The sequence below is a fragment of the Empidonax traillii genome, unplaced genomic scaffold (genome assembly GCF_003031625.1).
Source record: "Empidonax traillii isolate 1590-97213 ecotype Southwest subspecies unplaced genomic scaffold, ASM303162v1 scaffold126:size1624879, whole genome shotgun sequence".
NCBI classification, from domain to species: Eukaryota; Metazoa; Chordata; class Aves; order Passeriformes; family Tyrannidae; genus Empidonax; species Empidonax traillii.
In genome coordinates this window covers 1,339,729-1,360,797 of record NW_020955319.1, presented here as the reverse complement: position 1 = coordinate 1,360,797, position 21,069 = coordinate 1,339,729, and the positions used below count along the sequence as shown (strand labels likewise).

Here is a 21,069-nt window from a genome sequence, read left to right as displayed (position 1 = left end):
TCACTTTTGGATCACCAGTTGTACTCAGTAGTCACAGAGGACTAGTAGAGCTATTTCAGTAAGTTCCAATTCTGAAGTACAACTGCACATTTTTACTCTTGAGTATTTACCTTTTTCAGGGCAAAATTCACCTAGGCCTACAGTACGAGCTGCTACCCTTAAAGAACTTTCCCAAGATGCATTTATGAATCCTACTTTAAATTTAACAGACTCAGAAGTGCTGTTCAAGTCAATCTCTTCTCTCCAGTTAGGTCTTGATTTGGTAAATATGTGCATACATAAAAACCTTATCTACTTACTGTTGTTAGCAGTGAATTTAGGAGTCCTGTTGTGATCTCAATGATTAAATACTTGCACCATCTGATTTATTGTTTCTGTTTTTTAAGTCTGACTGTTTATGTATTTTAGCTTTACATACAATCATACCAGTATTTCTAAACTGGACAAAATATTAGTATTTGAATATCTGAACAATTATGGAAAAGTGACTTGCTACATTGCATTTGCAGACGTCGTAAATATAACTTTCATCAGGTAATATGAAGAAGCTGGGTAGTCAGAATAACATTAATAGTATCTTGTCATTAGCAAGACATTATGAATATTTTTATTCCTTAGAGTTGAACAGCTCACAGACACCATCTTAAATAGAAATGAGTGACAGTCCGTGAGTAAATAATGCACCTCAGATGATAAGACATGACAGTGTCTGAGGAAAAAGGAAAATTTCAATTTCTTTCCAGCTGGTGCCGTTAAAGGATTCACTGGATGACTAAGTACCTTCTGGCAAGTCACACTTTCTCTGACATCTAGGTACTAACTATTTTAATATGTGGATAATATCACTAAATCATCTACTACTTACAATTTCTAACTGTATTTTCAAATTTGTTTCTTGACAAATGTAATAAAATTTTATGCCTCCGATCCAGAATTCCATTAGGTAATATAATTTCAAAGCAAATAACAGGGGTTTTTTTACAGCACCATTTAAATTTTAGATGTGATTTTTATCTCGTAACTTCTCTTATATTTGTATCCCTTGGTACTAATCTCTCCTGGTTGTAAATTTAATTAAAAACTGGCTCTTATTTGGCTACAAAATGATGAAGAATGGAGTTTGGAGAATTTTCCTACTTTAGCCCAACAACATCAGAAAGTCACCAAAGGTTCGAGTGTGCCACACTCACTCCCTAAAAAAATCAAACACAGTCTAGAAATTATTTACATAATTATTAAGTTATGGACTTTCTGAATTTAACTTCTTGAAAGCTCTGTAAAAGGTAGAGCTTCTGCAAGAGCACAAAAATACTGAGGTTTTGATGGGATTAAGGACCAAGGAAGCCATGTTTGTTTCTATATGGTTACAGCACAGAAAGAAAAAAGTCAAAATAACATTAAAACCATTTGAAAACTTCATTAAAGCTATCACATTTTTATACAATAGCTTATTATGATTGAATAATAAAAAAAGATATACTTTATCTTTAGCCTGAAAAAGGAAACTAGGTCATCTAACTTGCTATTTATTGACTGCCTAGCAAGGTTACTTCTCTGAGTTCTTTGTTGAAAGAACATCATTTTTCTGTCATTATTACATGACAAAAGAGTAGTTCAATAATAGATGCTATCAAGTAATCAGAGAAATTTTGAAATAATCAAATACTCTTAAACTTCTTCAAAACAGCTTTTTAAGGATTTTTGTAGTTTAATTGCAATTTAATAAATTAATACCTTGACTTTCTTTTATTAGAAAAAGAAAAATTTTTCATTGTTTAAGGCCTTTTTAGACACCCCTGTATCATGTTAAATACCTTTTAATTAAAGTATTTAATAAACCATAGATGTACAATAAATATAATAAATAAATAAATACAATACTGGTGTATATATATCCATATTCTGTTAACAAAATATCAATGCATGCAAAGAAAGACAACATGCCCAAGGCTTGTGCTCCATAAAAGAAAGAGAAAATTTAAGGAAGAAGCATGAAAGAGAAAAATAAGTGTTATTCTTGCTCTCTAGGGTAGAAGTCTTATAATAAATTAATCATTCATAGTCTGTGCCACCGACCATAAAATGCTCCATATTATAATTTGAAAAAAGTCACTGATGCATGTTTCCATTAAGTACAATTCACTTAACTACAGTAAACAGCATTATTATAATTTCCTCAAGTAAGGTTCAGTGACATTGAAAATTATCCTACTGACTTTCCATATAACAATCTAAAAGGAAATTTCTGAGACAGCAAAATCACGATTCTGCAGTAAAATGAGACTCCACACAGCTCCAAGGAAGTCAGTAGCTTTCATTGCAGAATACTGGGCATCATTTCATAGGGTCTCAGGTTTCACAGGATAATGTTTCAGATACATTTGTAATTAATCATTGTTAAACTTCCATGATCTTGGTACTATAAGTATATATCTTGATGTTCTATAAAATAGATTTGGCAATTTTACCATTTAAATAATGCAAGAGAGGGCTTGAATTAAGTTATAACATTCAACTCCTCTTTGATTTGGTGGTACAGCCACAGAACATTAAAAAACTTCTCAGCATTAGCAACAACAGGTCAATATAAAAATGTTTTTCAAAAATTAATAAGCTATGAGGCTCTTTATTTGTGAATTCAGTCCATCAGTTTGTTTTTTTCTAGTTAGATGTAATAATTTTTATCATGTTAAAGTCTCAGCATTGCCCCAGAAACTGCAACCTGACTGGGGAAAATGTACAAAGCTAAAAGCAGATGACAAAATTTTCCATGTGATTTAAAACACTTTGGTTATGCATCACAGATTTCTTTTTATTCCCATCTGAAAAAATAAATAAAATTTGGAAAATAAATGTTGTATACAGTTCTTTTGCACACCATATGTAGATTTTTTGTAGAACATAATATAATTATTTTTTTCCCCTGAGATTAAATACTCAGTACTGTAATTTCTCTTCCTCCAGACTTTTTTATGTGCCTGAAGAATCATGAAACTCAGTAAACGGAGTCATTGATGAATTTAATTCTAAAAGTTATGAAAGTCAAATTCCCTTTAAAATAAAGCTACTCCACATCTGTTTATTTACATAATTTTAATTCTGATAGATTATGCTGTTGTACAGTTCTTGAAATTTGATCCACCATTTTGGACTTCTGTATGCTCATTTCCAAATGCTGTAATTTCTAAAATTTCTTAGATCTTGTTTTCAGAAGTTCATCTCCTATAGTTTTCTTACTTTTCCCTTACTGAGAATGCTCAAAATATAAAACTTCCCTTTTCTTTTTCAAATCAGACTGTGCCTTCTCATGGCAATTAAAAGCTCTCCTTCAACGGCTGCACATACCTATGCTGCAACAAGAGATCTGAAAATGTCAGGGTTTACTGCTAGATGCACATTTCTTCTCTCGGTGCATTTAGCTGTTACCTGCACTGCACACCCACTTGCTGTGGTCTGCAGATCAATAATTCAGACAGCTTGGTTTTTAACCTGCAAAATCTGACTTAGAAAACTAGCAGCAGTTACTTTTCAAACCTAATTGGCAAATTTCTTCAAGAAATTCTGGATTAAAAGAAAACCTGCTTCAAAAAAAAATTCAGAGTCACTATAAAACAACTGTTCTTCGAAATACACAGTAAACCTGTACCCTTGATCAACTCAACAATACCAGCTCATACTGCAAAACTGCTCACATTACATGGACATGGCTGTAAAAGATTGAATAAAAATGTCTCAGATACAATCTGATGTATATCTTTATATTCTGGGCTACCTTGAGAGGAAGCAATTTCTGATTTGTAAGCCCATGTTATAATCCCTGTTTTATTTCTGTATCAGTTCTCAATAAATAGAAATACTAAAAATAACTTCCATCCCACTGATTCGAACAACTATGAACACAACTTTGAAACCACATTCAATTTTCCATGTAATCTGTATTAAGATTCTTACCCAATGTAAGATGGAAAAGTAACACACTAACAATGGGAATTCCTAAATAATCTTTTAAATTATTTTTGATTTGCTGTTTACAATTTTTTTTTCCAGAGGCAATACAAAAAGAATTTTGCTTTGTTTGTAATTCTGTTTAATGTTGTCCAGAATTCTTAGTGTATATCTGCTTTTAGGGTAAATGTTAGAGAAAATGAAGTAATTTTAAAAATCCAGTTCAAAAGTTCAGCACATTTCACATAAGAAAAAGCTTAAAATATACTCATTGGATAAACATCATCACTTTATGAAAATCTGAAATATAATTAGCAGAAAGACCTGGAAAACTGCAATCCTGTGCTCTATATTAGTTTCAGTTTCTGAGTAGATGTCTCAAAAAACTCAAAGGAAAAAGTATGGTAATGATCCTTCATCAGCAGGAAGTTAATGGAAGGTATGGATCAGAGGACTGAGCAAGAGAAGGTGGACAGCTGACTATCAGTCTCTACAACACACTGCCCACTCAAAGATATTGAGAGATAAATATATGTAGAAACTGAGCTACTGTCTCTGGAAGCTGGCTCCTAAAAAAATGGCATATGGGGCTCTGTGGGAAGCTTGCACTTTGCTACTGGCAATCTCTAAATAGGACTTCACTCTTCAGAGCTGACAGTCCGCTCTTCTTCAGAAACACTGCAATTCAGTGATATTAAAAAGAGAATAGAAGTAAGTGGTAAGTGTAGGTGGTCTTTTTAAACTACCTTTAGAGAATAACATTTAAGTATCGTCTTCAAATATGTGTTTATTGCTACTTGGCAATCATGAAGATAAGAAAGCTTAGATGTGTAGATGTGCATTTATACAAACAACAAACAACCTTGTAATTCAAAATATTTCTCATCATTTCTCACACTAACAATTTGAGGGGGCCTTCAATAAAGTACTTCATCTTGTACTCATTAATTCTACACATAGAGGTATCAGAAATGAACAAAAGGTAGGAGGACTAAACTGCTCGGATTTTGTGGTTCCAGAAATTGAAATCAGCCTACTGTATTAACAGCCCAATATGTTTTCTAAGATGTGCTTTGAAAAACATAAACAAACTTGTTAGACAAACCTTGACTTCGTTCTGGAAATTTTTTTCACATTGCCATAATGTACCACTGGATAACATTTTCTATTTCATCATATACAGGAGTATTATTTAAAGATACAAAAACATCTACAGACATGCGGAACTAATATGTTGTTTAACTTAATATTCTTTTGAAAACCACACCCCTCAAAGAAAAGTTAAAAAAGCAGACTTCCATGGGTTATTAATCTAGTATAAATATTTTACGTAGTGAAGGCAAACAACAATAAGATGTGCTGTCTGCCCGTCACCATTCCCCTGGTGATGACATTTAGATTGGGAAGAGCCTTTTGGAGGCCATCAGGTGCAATACCTGGTTCAGGCTTGGATAACTTATATTACATTGCTTAGAATCTTGTCTAATTGAGTACTGAATCTCTCCAGTAGGATGTTCCACCATCTCTTTGAACACCAAGAAGTAATTTTATTTCCATTTCAGAGGAGTGAAAGAAATTAAAAAAAAAAAAATTGTATTTCTAATTGCTAAATGGATTCTGCTGCCATTGCAGACTCAGATCTGATGCTAAGTTTCCAATTGTGTGCCTTTCCAGTCCCCAGAAAAAAGAGATTTTAATTCTAGAAGACCTTGTTCTGTACATTTAAAACTATCTGTTTAAACTGAAAATTAATTATGACACACAAGGATTCAATAGATGAATATATTCCTAGACCACTAGAGAAAATCCTTAATGGCATCTCAATCTCAAATGGGAATTTGAGCATAATTTAGTGTAGGAGTATGCGAATTCCCCAGCAATCACAGTGAACATCTGAAATTGTTTATTTGGTTGAAGTTTTTAGAACCCCAGGTTGTTAAACTAGTGCTGCAGAAACAGTCAGGCTAAATCATCTTCACTGAAAAGCAGGATATCTATACCAAACCTTAAGTGTTTCACCAAATCAGAAGTTTTGTTAATTCCTTCCATCTACATTTCCAGGCAGACATATAAGATTGTTCAGTTAAGCACATTATTAGTATTAGTATTTATTAGTATTAGTATTTATTGGCATTAGTATGTATTAGTATTACATTTTAGAAAAAACCTGACTTTCCAGTTTTGAGTCTATCATTGATCTTTAGTCAAGAAGTACTAAAAAATGTTCAAAAATAAAGCAGTTACTGTTTTATTCATTCTAGATGGCAATTATTTATTGCACACACAGGAAGTATGATAGACAAATAAGCTTTGTTTGCAGGACTGAATGTTTCCTGAAAAGCAGAGTTTCACTAGCTTCACATACCAACAGAAATGTCCAGTTGGTCTGTAAAAAACATTTTACATGGAAAGTTCAACTTCCTAAAATGTCTTAAAAGATGGCAGAAACCATGTAAAAAAACTTAAAAACTTTACTTACAATACAGTCATGGTGTACAAGAAAACTGAAGAGAACTGAATTGCAGGAGAGTTCCTTACCTTTAAACTATCATGTCTTTCCTCCTTTTGTGGACAAATATAATCTTACAACTTCAAGGCTATGCAGAGTAAGTCTCTGCTAATGGTTCTGTCTCAGAATATTATGATATGGAGCATTTTAATCCTTCTTACCATCCAATGCACAGAAGCAAAACAGATCAACTGCTTGAAATGCTTTAATATAATGGATTATTTAATGAAGACCCCACATAGAATATATGAAATATCCAACCTTGTTTGAGTTACTACACACACGTTTCTGTGAGTTTGTGTGAAATGTTCACACGCTCACATACAATGACTCAAAGAAATCCCAAATAGGAATTTTTTTTTGTTAGTTAAGGTTCCTCTATGGTTGGTTTTGGTTTTTTTGGGGGGAATGAGTTTTGTGTTTGTTTTTTTGGTTTGGTTTTGTTTTTTGGTTTTTTTTATGGTGGTGCCAGGTTTTTTTGTTCTGGTTTGCTGTTTTGGGGGTCTTTTTTTGGTTGGTTGGTTGATTTGGTTTCTGGGGTTTTTTTTATACAACTGCCAACTGGTATTTTATAAAGTCAATTCAGTGAAGAACAATTTTAAATCATCGACAGAACTGAACAGTCAAACTACAGAAGCAATGAAATATTAAAGTAACAGATTTTTACCCTTAACCGTCTTATTCTTTCGTATCTATCTTAAATAGCATATTGTATATACTCTATTTTCAAAATATCTACTGATACCTTCAAAGTGCTGTGGATAGAGTATAACAAAATCTACAAAATAGAATTTTAAAAGAAATTCCATTTGTGAATGTAAAATAGCTTCAAAGCAATGCATGATATTAATTTAGCTACATATCATGTTACATACAGGTTACTTTAAGAAGTATGAGGTAAAGAGAGAGGTCCTGAAAATTCACTTTAGGTTAAACAATGAAATGATGAACACAATATAGAAGATGGGACTTCATGATAGAAAGAGCACATTGCAAAAGACCAAGATAATTTACTCAAGCTGAGGATCTGAACTGAGTTGTCTCATACGAAAAAACTGGTGTATTGCACAGTGGTCAATATTACCATTTGTAGCATGTCACACTCTCATTAGTAATCACATATCACCTAATTCATAATAGTTACAAATTAACATAAAAATTCTGTCAGTTCTCCATCTGAAAGAATTTAATATACTTCCTTACACATGAATTCAAATTAGCTATACGCAGTGTAAAGCCAACAACCTACTTTGTAACCTGCGTGTGGGGCTCTCGCCGTGGAGTTGTCTGCGTGGCAAATATGGTGAGGGGTGGGGAAGGGGCAATGAAGAGACATCATGCGTTTGAAGTTTGTACCAGTGAGGTTCATCATCTAGTAATGCTGTTTCTAACTCAATCAGAATCTAAAAAAGAAAAAATGGTTAAAAGTAGGAAAGCATTACACAACGGATTATTTTAAAGTTGCTATATTCACAAATGTTATTCTATTATTCTCTTATTGTTAGGGACTTTGAAGTTATTTAAAAATCTTGCTTTTAATATGAAAGAAGCTCTTATGCCTTTTACAACATCAAATGCGACAAAAATCTTTTGCAAAATCAGATATCTTGTAGCAAGTTGGTGAGCAACATACCTCAACTGTAAAATACAACTGTGGCTAATATGGATTTTAATGAACAACTAGAAATTGAGAAACCATGTTCACGCTATTACTAAAACAGAACAAACACAAAAAGAATCTCATATCAGTACTATGTGATAAGCACAAGATCACTATTTGTTTACTACTAAGTGACAGAGAAATAAAAACAGTTTTGCTTCGCATAGTTAGTAACTTTTTCAAAAATACTGTATATATACATGAGTATGTGAGTAACTGTGTTTCTATAGTAAATACCAATACTTATATACCTCTCCTAAAAATTCACTTTCTTCCTCTCGAACTCGTGCTTGGTCCCAAAGAGTGATTTCTAACATTCGTTCTCTAAACTCTCTCCGATGAACTGGAGAATAAATAAATGTCTGATTCCACTTAGGTTCCAGTGTTTTCTTCACTGTTTTTGTTCTTCTTTTATTTTTATCACTGAAAAAAAACAGTTAAATATTAAATATGTTCAAAATAGTATTATACTGCAATAAGTGTATCATGGAAAATAGGAAATCTTAAATCAACATTTCAGTTTGTAGGATCATGAGTACTATAATCTACATCAGGAATTTTCCTTTATTGTAAAGTTCAGCGCATATACTGAGGATAATTCATAATTTCTTATTAAAAACTAATTTTGAGTTCATGTGTCAATTCCAATTTTAAGAATTTCCCCAAAAACCAGAAATGTTTTAATATGTTTTTTGGGTTTTGGTGTTTTGGTTTTTTTTCAAAACAGCATTCTATAAAGCGAAATTCTGTAAATGGGATTTCCACAAGGCACAGTCTGACAGTAGAACACGTATGCTGACAACATTAGGCACAGCAAAACTGCATTTCAGAGCAGTGAGCCAGCTGGTTCTCTCAAGCTTCCAGTCCTACAGCAGCTGACTCCAACTGCAGAGCAGGAAGGAGCAGCTGGCCCACACGAAGGAACAGTCAGGGAGCTTGCGGCACTGCGTGGCCTTCTCGGCAAGGTTTCCTGACTCAAGACTCCAGCTCCACAGGTGGGAAACCAGAAGCTCCGAAAATGAGTTGCATGTTCTTTTACAGCAATGCTGGAAGGAATAGTGTTCGCAAAACAGCTCCCAAAATCCTTTGATCACTGCAAGGAACCATCCACGCTGAAGGTGGATCTCTACTACAAGGTGAGGTCTCCATGCAGGGCTACCCTACCACGGCAGTTCTGGCTCTGGCTCCAGGGTGTTGTTGAAGGCAGTGTTTTGCAGAATATTTCTGCTTGAAATAATTAATATTTTCTGATGGAAACAAATTTCACTGGAAAACACCCACACTCCTTCTCCAGAGAATACTGACAAAAGTTCTCATAACAATGCCTAATTTTAAACCTGCTGATTGCTGCATAATGCAGCTGCCATACTAATTCATGAGGATTTTTTAATAAGCAATGCAGACACAGTCTGTTTCTTAATACTTGCAACTGTAATACAGTTATTATAATTTTGAACTGTTACTTAGAAGCTGGATCGAAATACTGAGAAATAATATTGTTATACATGCTGTTAAAAAATTAATAAAATTATTTATATCATAATAAATATTTGTTTACCTTTGCTTTAGGGGAAGTTTTCAAGATATATATGGGCAACCTCAACTGAGTATCCTTCATCCCTATCACTTTTCACTTATACTGTGATAAGAAACCTGTGGGTTTCAGATGTCAAATCTGTTTCTGCTTTGTTGTATAAAGGTGGGACAAACCAAACTGCTGGACCCATCAGTCCAGAAATCTATGAATTTTGCATTTTCTTTGCACTAAACAGGAATAGCAGTCATAGGAAATAAGGGCATTATAAAATAGTAAAAACATTCTCTGCAAATAACAAATCCTCATTCAAAGGCATACGTTTACCTTTCCTTTTCTATTCAGTATTTTACAATATAGCCAGAGAAAGCAAGTTTGTGGATGGTGTTCAAAGACATCTTGCTGTTACAAAGCATGTTGAATACAGGAACTCCAAATTGCATGTTTTTTCCATGTAAGTATGGCCAATAAAGTCAGCTATGCATGCCACCCGAGTATCAGATTAACTCTTATTCAAATGTTCCTCGTCTTTGCATTCACCCTACCTTCTGTCTGGAAGAAAGTAAATTTTAACATAAGGATTCCTTGGCCTCCCATCTTCCCTGGAAGGAAGATCCTTTGCTCCCAGTATTGTCACTATTAACTGATGACCAACCTTGTCATACCACAGTTTTATCTGTAAGGAGAAAATATTAATTAGTGAACTTATTTCTGCAATGAAGTAGTATATTAGTCCTCATAAATAAATTTGCTCATAAGCAAATTTATATTGGTTACTTTAACAGAAAATATGTTCTACTTAGCATTCATAACAAAGAATAAAAATAAGCTAATAGTGTAATAGCTTCAGTATGTACCTGGAGTCACTCTTTTTTTTAAAACCCTGTACAATAAGTGCATTATTTCACACTACCTGTTTTTCACATGGTGCTCTAGCTAGGATTACTCTCTCTTGTATTGTATTACTTGCGTTACTAATGAATGATATTCATATATATATTTCTGAGGAGTGTATGCACAAAGAATGAATTAATTTTTCACAAGCTGTTGTGCTAAAAAGACTATGGGATAACACCATAAATATTTCGTATCACAAAATGCTTTTCAAGATGCATAGATTTATGCTGACATCATATAAGCCCTCCAGAAATTGTAAGAGAGGGAGGCCAACCCTCTTAATAGTCCATCTCAGCAACATGGTAAAATCTCCTCTGTATAAATTATTATTAACCAGTCTTAGGCTTGATCTACTATTCTTTTTCCCTATAGTCATTAGAAGTTGCTATTTAGCTATTTTAGTTTGAATTCTATGGCTGCAGATACATCTGTCAAGGAATGGATATACGTACTTTAGAGCAATCACTGAAGAAGGGGGAAATGGTGCAGCTAGAACAAAACAAAGCCTTCCAAATAGCCAGGAAGCCACTACATGGTGGTAGCACTGCAGTGTCATTAACTACACCTTACAGAGGGGGCTCTCTTTACGAGGACTTTGCCTGAGAGAGAGGACAAACTAGGACGTTTAAAGAAAACACTGACCCTGCCTGAACTTAAAGGAATCAAAGAAGATAATGCCCAATTGCACATCTAACCAAGCAATACACCTTCAGGGAAAGAATAGCTAAGCTAGACATAACCAGGGGAAGGTGCACTTGCTGTGGAAACCATCTCACATAATTTCAGAGACAGGATTTCCATCTGCCGTCATAGCTCCTCATCTTCAGCATCTCAGTCACTTAAAGAAAAGTCTTGATGTAATTCTCAAGACTTCTAACCCACAAAGAAGGAGCTGATTTAGCTTTCTGCCATTCCTAATACTTCACTAAGTGAGATTACAGTAAGACACTCCAACTCAATCATTGGTAGCAGTGTACTTCTTCCATCTCCACTCCTTCAGATCTTGCAATTCCTGTAGTCATCAACCAAAAGTGTTTGAATGGATATTAAAAAGGGACACACACACACACACACACACACACCTGTCATCTATTATCATGTCATTGGCCCTACTACAGACTTGATAGGTTTCTGGTACCAACAGTTAAAGGGCTCTGTGGCTACTAGAGCGAAAACCTGTATGAGAAATTATCCTTAACATGTCAGATTTAAGAGAGTTTTAGATGCTGTTCCTACATTCCTGAAAAGCAAGGGGCTTTGACAGCATTTTTTCTAAACTGTGAATTATCTGGACGTCAAGGTATCTCCACTCAGCTACAGATCAAAAGCAGAAAGCTTTGTACCAACAGTATAAATCCAAAGCAAATCTTTAATGACCTCTGAAGTGCAAGTCAACTTAAATATTCTCTGACACTAAATGTATCCACCCTCAGGCTTTCTTGGGAGTCCTCAGGCAAAAGACAGACTTGGCTAGTCCCACATCCCAAGGGGAATAGCAGTAAAGATAATCTTCATTTGCTTTTCTGGGAAAAATGATGCTTGCTTAAGTATAATGCAATAAATTTGTGATATAGACACTATCGCAAACTGTGACTGAAGGATGTGAAATAATCTAGACATGGGTTCCAAAAATACAACCAGAATTATGTGTTCATATTCAAGCTAAATATTTCTTATCTATATTTGTTTCTGACTGAATTTTTGCATGAAGACTTCAGTCAAAATATTTAGAGAATTACACTAAGCAGAAACTGAAATCATCTCACACCATTTCTTTGAGATGCTCTCAAAACTGTTTTTTTGAAACAAGAGCTCAAAATTTGCATTGACTTATACCTTCTACTTTTCTCTTGATGTTCTGAGGAAAAAAAATTGGAAAAACTTGTACATAATGGACATATTTTCCCTGAATTTCCCTTTAATTTGGCTTTCTACAGGAAAGGTCAGGAGGCAGAATTAGGACCAGAAGGCTCTATTCTATCCTCTGTTCACACTTCTAGCACTCAATACACTTTACAAGTACTTGTAACCAACCAGTCATTTGACTAGGATGCAAGGAGAAGAAAGGAAGAAACTGCAAGAGAATGGTCAAAGAACCCCATAGAGGGGAGGACAGGATTGAATTCTCACAGGGTTAGAAGAAGGAAGAAGGTACAAATCAAAAACTGCTTAATAATTACTGAGTAAGTAAAATGCACAGAATACTTCTTGGTGAGACACAGGAAGAATGGAGACATTAATGTCAGGGACCAGAGAAGAACAGAGGAGCAAAAATAGACTGAAAGAGAGAAATGGCATGAGGTGACAAAAGAACCAGCCATGCTGTAACTGGCACAAAATATGTTGAGAGATAGGGGTGAAGGAAACTCTGACAGGAAGTCAAGGCAGGAAACTGGAAAGGAAAATGAGAAGCAAGGAGTTAGACTAGCATACTGAACATGATAGATGAGTTTAAGAATACAATTGATCTACAATTGATCTCCTGTGCATAAATATTATGACAATATTTGGATGGTATGGTATTATCCTATAAGAACTTCTTCTTTCTATTCACAAAGAGAGAAAGGACAGCCATTTATGACAGCCATGTGCACTCCAAGAGGACTGGATTCCATCCCTTCCACTTTCCCAGAGCTCTTGTTTATCAAAGGGTGCATCCCTTAAAATATTTTGAAAGGCATTTTCAATGGCATGTTCTTTGGTGTCTGAAAGGCTAGTATGAAATCCTGGACCCTGATATGTGTGCAAAGTAAAGCATTGGAATTGAAGTTTGAGGTGTTTCTTATGTTTGGACAGAACCTGGTTGTCTCAAACTCTGATCATAGTTTCTCAATTCCTAATCTATAAATACAGGACAATCCTAACACATCTCACAGCACACTATAAATGTCTCATGTTGTGAAATAAACACAGGATAACACACATATACAGAAAACTTGATGAGGAGTATTTTTGTTTGTTTGTTTTGTAGCTTTGTTGAGTTGTACAAAAGATTCCTGACACCAAAAATTAAAGAACATTGAATTATTCAATCTTGTGAAAGCCCCACAAGAATGTACAGGTGTGATGGTCAGCAGTGAAACCTCAATTCAGCAGTTTTTTACACATATACTTTTAAAAGCATAGAACATCTAAGAAACTGAAGCAAAGTGATCCTGATCTAAATGAAGGAAAGGGAAAGCTAAACTTACAACACAGAAAATGCACCACAGAAAAAATTATGCTGGCTGATGCTAATCTGGAGGCTAATGTGTCAAAATGCTTCTTGTACAGGACTTTGTCTATCTAGATTATTTAGGATGTAGGCACCTAAAATTCACTTAGAAAGTGATCCAACCTGAATGCTTCCTGAAGATCTTCCCACTTAGCAATGAGATCCTGGAAATGTATTTGCCATGCACATGCTCATATACTTTCCTCCCTTAGGCTCCTTTGCTAGCCAGACATGCACCTAATGCTTCACTGAGCTTCTGCTGTAACCTACATTCAGGCAAACAGGCGTCTAAACTCAATGCATGCTGAAATTGAGAGATGGTCTGTTATTCACAGAGCGGTGCATCTGCTGCACTCCTTTAGACAGGCTTCCAGGTAGTTACTGCCACACAGAAGGCAGGAAATAAGACCTCTTCTGCAGTCAGATGACTGGGGGAAATGGAGATGAGGGTCTGGTCCCAGCTTCATATGATGCTTTCTATTCCTTAACCCACAGTGGTCTAATACAAGAGCAATACTCATTATGGGTAGCAGATCTGGAACCCGCTATGCTTAAATTAAGCTTGCTTTGATAACACCACACACTTATACTCCCAGCCAAACAGTATCTCAGCTTCAGATGAGACTTCACACTCCAGAGAAGAAAGGTATGTGGAATAGCTTGATGATAAAGGCACTCTTCAGAGAGACAGGTTCGATCGCTTCAGTCTAAACAGTATTTAAACAGCAGATGTCGTGTCTCTGGAATGAGCTTCCTACACATACAACAGTATACAAAAGTTGACTGCTGGCATTGCATTCTGAGAAGTGAAGATGCAGTTATCTAGTATATGCAGTATTCCTTTTTCACAGAATCGCAGAATAGGAAAGGTTGGTCCCCTGTAGCCTCAGAAGATGCCTCCCTCTGGAGAATCAACTCACCCTCTGGAGTAGCCTAAGTTTCAAATAGCATTAATGGGGTTAATTGCCTTTTATTTGAGTTGATCACTCATGCAGGCATTGAGGTAACTTTGTTCCTCTCTTTAACTGTATGAGTCAAAGCTCCTCCTTAAGGCACCTCAGACTTATTTGAAGCTAGTATAAGCTACATAAATTAAGGACATAAATTCAGTTTATTAGACAGTCTGCCCTGCAGCTTGATTTTTACCACCACAGCCTACTCAAACATCACTGAATTTGAGAGAGATCTGGCCAGATATTTTTGTTCTGTTGCTCATTGTAATTTTACATGTAACCTACATAGTTGTTTATTAGTATAATATTTTGAAACTGAGATACTACATTTCTTTCTCACATTATTCTGAAATTATATATACCAGCAGGACATGTTGAAAAAAAAAAAGAAATCTCAGTTTATTTTTAAAAATGTTTATAGTAATCATTTTCGTGGACTTAAGCTTATGTAGATGTGGAAATAGCAGGTGGTAAAGCCTTCAGCATAGCTGAGATAGACACTGGATGTTGTTAAGCATACCTCTAACAAATTCTGACTACTGAGGGTTGCTAAATCAAACTATTATTGCTATCTGCTTTAGCTGCCATCTGATATGATGAAAAAAGTACAAGAAAAGGCTGTCAAATGGAAAAAACTTGTATGATGTTCTGTATTAAAGCAAAAAGAATATCTGAAATATTTGAAGTTAGAAAAAAACCAATGGTCTCATGGCAACTCTGGCTCAAAAAGAGGCTCCACCAAGTAAACAAGAGATACTGCATAGACAACACAAATGTAAGAACAGATTGTTCCCTGCAAAGATGTCACAAAGCATCACTTTCCAAGTTAGAAAATTGCTGGTATGCTAAACTGAATCTAAAAGTTCAGGAAATAAATATGCGCTTTTCCAAGTACTGTGAAATTAGCAAAAGATGAGAAGAGTGTATGAGAGGGGAAAAAAAGGATTTGAGTGTTTTTCTTCCCAATAAAAAAATGATGATTCTATGAAATCATCCAGTGATACAAGAGCTAGAAAACTAATGGAATGACGTAGAGAGAAGCGTGAAAGAGGAACTTTTGCCAGAGAGGATCTGTTTCAGCCTATCAAGTAAAGAAGATGCAAGCAAGAATAAAGATGTGCATCTCCTGTTCAGAGAAACGAAACAAATAGGTATAAACAGAATGTTTGGAGATCCTCATTCTTGTAAGCAATTCTACAGACACTGCTATACCACAGCCCACAATGAAATGTATACTTCCTGACAACTGTAAACAGCAGCTCAGAGCTCCGAGTAAGTGAATTTGTCATGCCAAAAAGTAACCAGAATTCTGCACTGCTGCTGGACTGCTTGTTTAAAGACCTCTGGAGAATTCCTGTTCTTCTCTGCAGTCTGCACAATAAATATATCTTACATTAATCCTTTTTAGATTATCTACCATCCCTACTAAAAGTGGGCAAAGGGATGACTTTTTGTTTCAGTCTAGTTGTAAAGATATTGCCAAGGTCATAAGTTTGAGTTTTCTGGGAACTCTTGTCACAAACCTTATGTTTAGCTTTGACTGTTTGAGGTCTGAAAAAAAAAAAAAATCATCAGAGAAGTCCACAAGGACTCCATGGGCATTGTGTAGAAGAAAAATTAGGGCTAAAGACAATTCTTATCTATAATATCAAAATAACCCAACCAGAGGTGAGATAGAAAGCCTCATACACTTTCAGCTCTTGTTGGATATTCTCTATCAAACATGACATTTCTTCTGTTTTCTCAAATGACTACCATAATCACTTGAACAAGGTAATTTTTTTTTCATTAGACAATTTTTATGTGTATTTATTTTAGATAATATGATTAAAATAAGGAACCACTACATGATATTTCTACATTACAGTATTTCATGAACATACAGGTTTCAGGCAGGTGTTTCCTTTTTAAATTGAACAATCAACTGTCATATAATTTCTTAATTTATTTAGCACATATCTAAAAAGAAAGTAAATATTAAAAGACTACTTATGTCATATACAGTATTTACCTCTATGAACTACTTAAGAACTTATGATTGTACCCCTCTGATTTCACTAACATAAGGAAAATCTAACTTTCTTAATCATGCTAGAGGATATTTTTAATTTTTCATACAAAGTGAATTTATGGCAAAAGCATATAATAATATATTAACCTTAAACAATACTATCAATACATTACTTTTTTAATCTCTTTTTTCCCTTAGACTTTTTTATTTTGAACTTATATTTAAGCAGTTGTGAGGATTACTTTTGTGAAAAAACATGGACTTTACTAAATATGATTCATATTTGATATCTTATTTAGATTCTTACTTACAATCCCTTTATAGATATATATATATATATATATATATATGTATGATCTCTTTTCCATTTCAATATGAAATTTGGTCATCTCATTCTGATCACTTATATCATCCTTTACATCTTTCCTTGAGCAATTGATCAAACCAGAGGAACATTTATACATCTCCCACACAAAAGATTAACATCTCCATAAAGATATTTTGTAAGAAAAGCAGATAGTATTCTATTTACAAAAAAACATGCAGCAAAGCAAGATAAGCATTGTAATATATTAGTAAAACCTACTTTTGCATTAATCTATAGTACCTTAGGAGCCTCCTAATGAAAAAAGGCAAACAACTTGTACCCAAACAGAATATTGAACCTAAATAAATTCAGTAGCACAATGGGAGAATTAATTTTTTATTCAAGTAAGGTTTAGGTTATTTTGATGTACTTTAAAATGCAAAAACAAAGTTTCATACACAAGAAATTTGTTTCTTTAAACAAGGTACAAATTTTTTGCCCATCTTCTACTCAAGGCGCTACTATTATGTGGAAAATGCAAAATGTATGTGTTAAGTAATGAATGATTTAAAGAGACATTCATCTTTATATAATGACCTCAAGCACAAAATTATTCATTGCTTAAACAGTACACAGATTTTATATGTGGGATGCATAGCCACCATCACTATTGAAACCTGTATGATTTTAATGTTGGGCAGAAAGCAAACAAAAACTAATTGTCTCTTTAAATTTCAATTTAATATTTTCACCCCCATGCAGAATTTTACAAGCTGCTCACAAGATGACATGAAAGTTGTTAATATGATTTAAAGAAACACACTCAAAATATGGGAAAACGGACTATAATGTAACGTTTTCCTACTATGCATTTTCCATAACAAACAAAAGAAAACCCCACAACTTTAGTCTCTGTCAGGCAGACGAAGTCTTTACCTGAACCCTAGGAACAAAAGGCGTTGTTCTTCTACTAAGGCTTTGGCTCTGGTAAGCAAAATTAAAGAAAAAGCAATAAAACAAAACCAAAAAGGACAACACGCTGGAAACTAAAAGACCAAAAGTAAAAACAAAGACACACAACTATTACTTTAAACACAGCTTTACACCAACAACATATTTATCTAACACAAAGTATTTTAATGCAATGCATAAATTAAATCTGCAAATCTGTTACCAAATCATATCAAAACCCTGTATTGGAAATTCTTGCCTTAGGGAAGTCAGCAAGAATTTTGCCACTGATTCCCCAGGAGCAAGGATTTCTCCTCACATTTACAATAGATTTAGAAATAACATGTAACAAAAAGAACAGGTCAGCAAAGTGTGATTTAAAAGTGGGGTTGGAAACATAATTTAAGCTTAATCCCATCTTTCAGGAAGATTGTAGATGCATATTCAGAGAGAAACAAGCACAGTACATGCATTGACAGCTTTGGTTGCTTTGTAAAGTAAAGCAAGTAAAGTAAAAAGTTTTCTCTTCTCTGCAATATTAAAAGGCTTCTTTATAAAAAAACCTCCCTAAATAATTTTAGAACTATTAAAAGAAAGTTAGTGCTCTCTGGTATTATCATTACATGGGGGAAGGTACAATCTATGTATTTCAATTCTCTAGCAATCCTGACAGAAATGATATATGGTATACACAGAAAACCCTTGCATGAAATGGCATCTAGAGCATTTAGCAAACTGCATAGACACATTTATAACTCTTATTTTTGTGATATAACTATTCAGACCACATATGACCTTGTGGCTTCCAGTGGCTACCTCAAGACTACATCAGTACAGGAAACACTCCAAAATACTAATTCCAAGAAACCACTCTCCATCCTTAGTTTAGGGCAACAGATAATGGAGTGGCACAGAATTGGTACAGAGTACGAGGTGTAAACAGGAATCAAAGCACACGTTGATACCTCAGAGGGCCAGTGAGTGGGAGACCAGGAGCATGGACAGGCATCTGACAGATTGGAATCTCCTTCATCTCCCTGCTCAGTTTTCCTGTGATTATCTAACTCAAAATGACAGAAAGAAGCTACTATTCAATATTCACTTCTATAAGAAGTGTACCCAAAGCATGGAGATAGGCAGCGTGATGATGCTTCTGCCACCCTCCTTGCTTATTTGGTGTGCACAGATGCTGGAGAAATCTGTTCCATAAAATGTGTGAAGTAACCTGTTCTTACACCAAAGCAAAAGGATATATAAGAAAATTTGACAGTCTGGATCATAGGTTTTGTCTGATGTGCTTCCTGTGCTCTGTGGGGTGCAGCAGCTGCACCCTGCCCCCCACAATGCATGGGCAGGGCTGCAAAGCCTGGTGTATGGGGGCCAGGATGTGACCTACTCACATACAATAAAAGTAGATCTTCAGCTTGCTTCTGCTCCATTTTACAAGGGAAAAACGTAGATTCCAGAATTATGCAATCCTAAGAGGGACATCTCTTAGGACATATCTCCTACCACACACCAAGGGTCCTCAGCAGCCATATTCTTGAAAATTTCCATTCCTTGGAAATGGAAAGCAGTAAGCATCTTGTGTGGACTACCTAGAACTTTCCATATTTTGATGTTAGAGCAACAGCAATTCAATTGCATAGAGGTAGAAAGGGGAGGGGAAAAAAGGGGGGGAAAGGGATAAAGCTGAAAGGAGTAAGGGAAGCCTGTCTCATACTATATCTCATCCCCTCATCAATGTGCTGACATATATGGCCTTCACAATGTACAATAAACACTTTCCAATATGCTACAGATATTGTAACTACAATTAATATAACTCTATTTTTATTGCTTTATAAACTGAATGTCTATGGAAAATCTACTGAAGTGGTTCTATGGTTCAGGTGTACAAGACAATTGATTAATATCATAAATAACATCCTTTCTCTGTTAGAATCTCCACCAGCATAAAAATTAAGTATTGTGATTTTATACTTGGTTCCATTTACATGGTCTTCTAGTTATGTTATTATTCCTTAAACCTAATTATTGCAAAAACATTCCAAGTTATACTTTTCATGCAGTAATGAAAATTAGCCAAAATGCAGTAATGAAGCTAAGAGCACCAACACACAATACTTTTGACTTTTTAAAAATGGTATGAAAGGAAAAAAAAAATCAGTGAAAAAACACAGAAACAGGAACCAGACAAAGCAAATAATAATAAAACTATAATTGCACTAACAGTCAGATTCTCCCCTGAAAGAACAAAGTGGATAAAAAGTGCCATAAAATAAAATGAAGAGAATATGGATAAATTATTTCTATAGCTTCGTAAGTTATAACACACAATAGTTTACTGAAGCTGCACAACATTTGTTCAATTAAATATGTATTTGAGCAGAATAATTATAAAGAAAATTTCCTATCTATGTGAGATGGTTTACTTCATCAACAATCCTATTAGTCAGCCTCACTGTAACCTCAACAGAAGAAAACAGGTACACAGACCAATGCCAATACACAGGAAAATATGGAAGACCGAACCAACAAAGACATCCTTGAATACTAGAGGCATCATTGCAGCTAAACTCACTAAAGCCATCCTGAACATAAAGAAACACACTCCAAAATACCATTAATATATAAAAATCTCTTAAGTACCTATAGCGCTATCCAAAAAAGAAAGCATATACCCAAGTATTCAGATACTTCAGACCTCCATCTGAACTGTAGTATCTCCACTTCTGCCCACAACACTTGTATTTTGCAACCTATTAACCACAGCTGCCCTAACAGCAGCCCTTCAGGACTACATGCTATTGTCCAAAAGAAGAGAAAATACAGAAAACACTTCCAAAGTCTTGCTTATCATCTGTTCCCTGAGATTCATTACACCTGTCTGAATTCAGCCACCATCAGCCGGAATGTCACTGACCAGCCTCTTCCACAAACAACAGTATCCTGTCCCCATTTACTGCCAGGGTTCTGTAGTTATTCTCCTGCCTAGGCACTCACCTTAAAGAGCACATTCATAATTGCATTTGGAATAGTATTTCCTTTCATTTCTATCTTAATCAGCTATTTGGAATGAATATGT

At 34.8% G+C, this 21,069-nt stretch overlaps 1 protein-coding gene across 50 annotated transcripts in view; it reads right to left on the bottom strand.

Moving 5' to 3' along the window:
- The window catches only part of RIMS2 (regulating synaptic membrane exocytosis 2), a 449,434-nt gene that overhangs the window by 177,289 nt on the left and 251,076 nt on the right, over positions 1 to 21,069 (bottom strand). For 31 of the 50 annotated variants that reach the window (XM_027883430.1, XM_027883435.1, XM_027883443.1 and 28 more), the window contains 4 exons: positions 17,967 to 18,014; positions 10,194 to 10,324; positions 8,366 to 8,537; positions 7,704 to 7,857 (listed from right to left, as the gene is read on the bottom strand). In XM_027883430.1, the coding sequence (XP_027739231.1) occupies positions 7,704 to 7,857; positions 8,366 to 8,537; positions 10,194 to 10,324; positions 17,967 to 18,014 (505 nt within the window). The remainder of the gene's footprint in view (positions 1 to 7,703; positions 7,858 to 8,365; positions 8,538 to 10,193; positions 10,325 to 17,966; positions 18,015 to 21,069) is intronic. The other 19 variants (XM_027883436.1, XM_027883439.1, XM_027883483.1 and 16 more) reach the window with 1 other exon arrangement.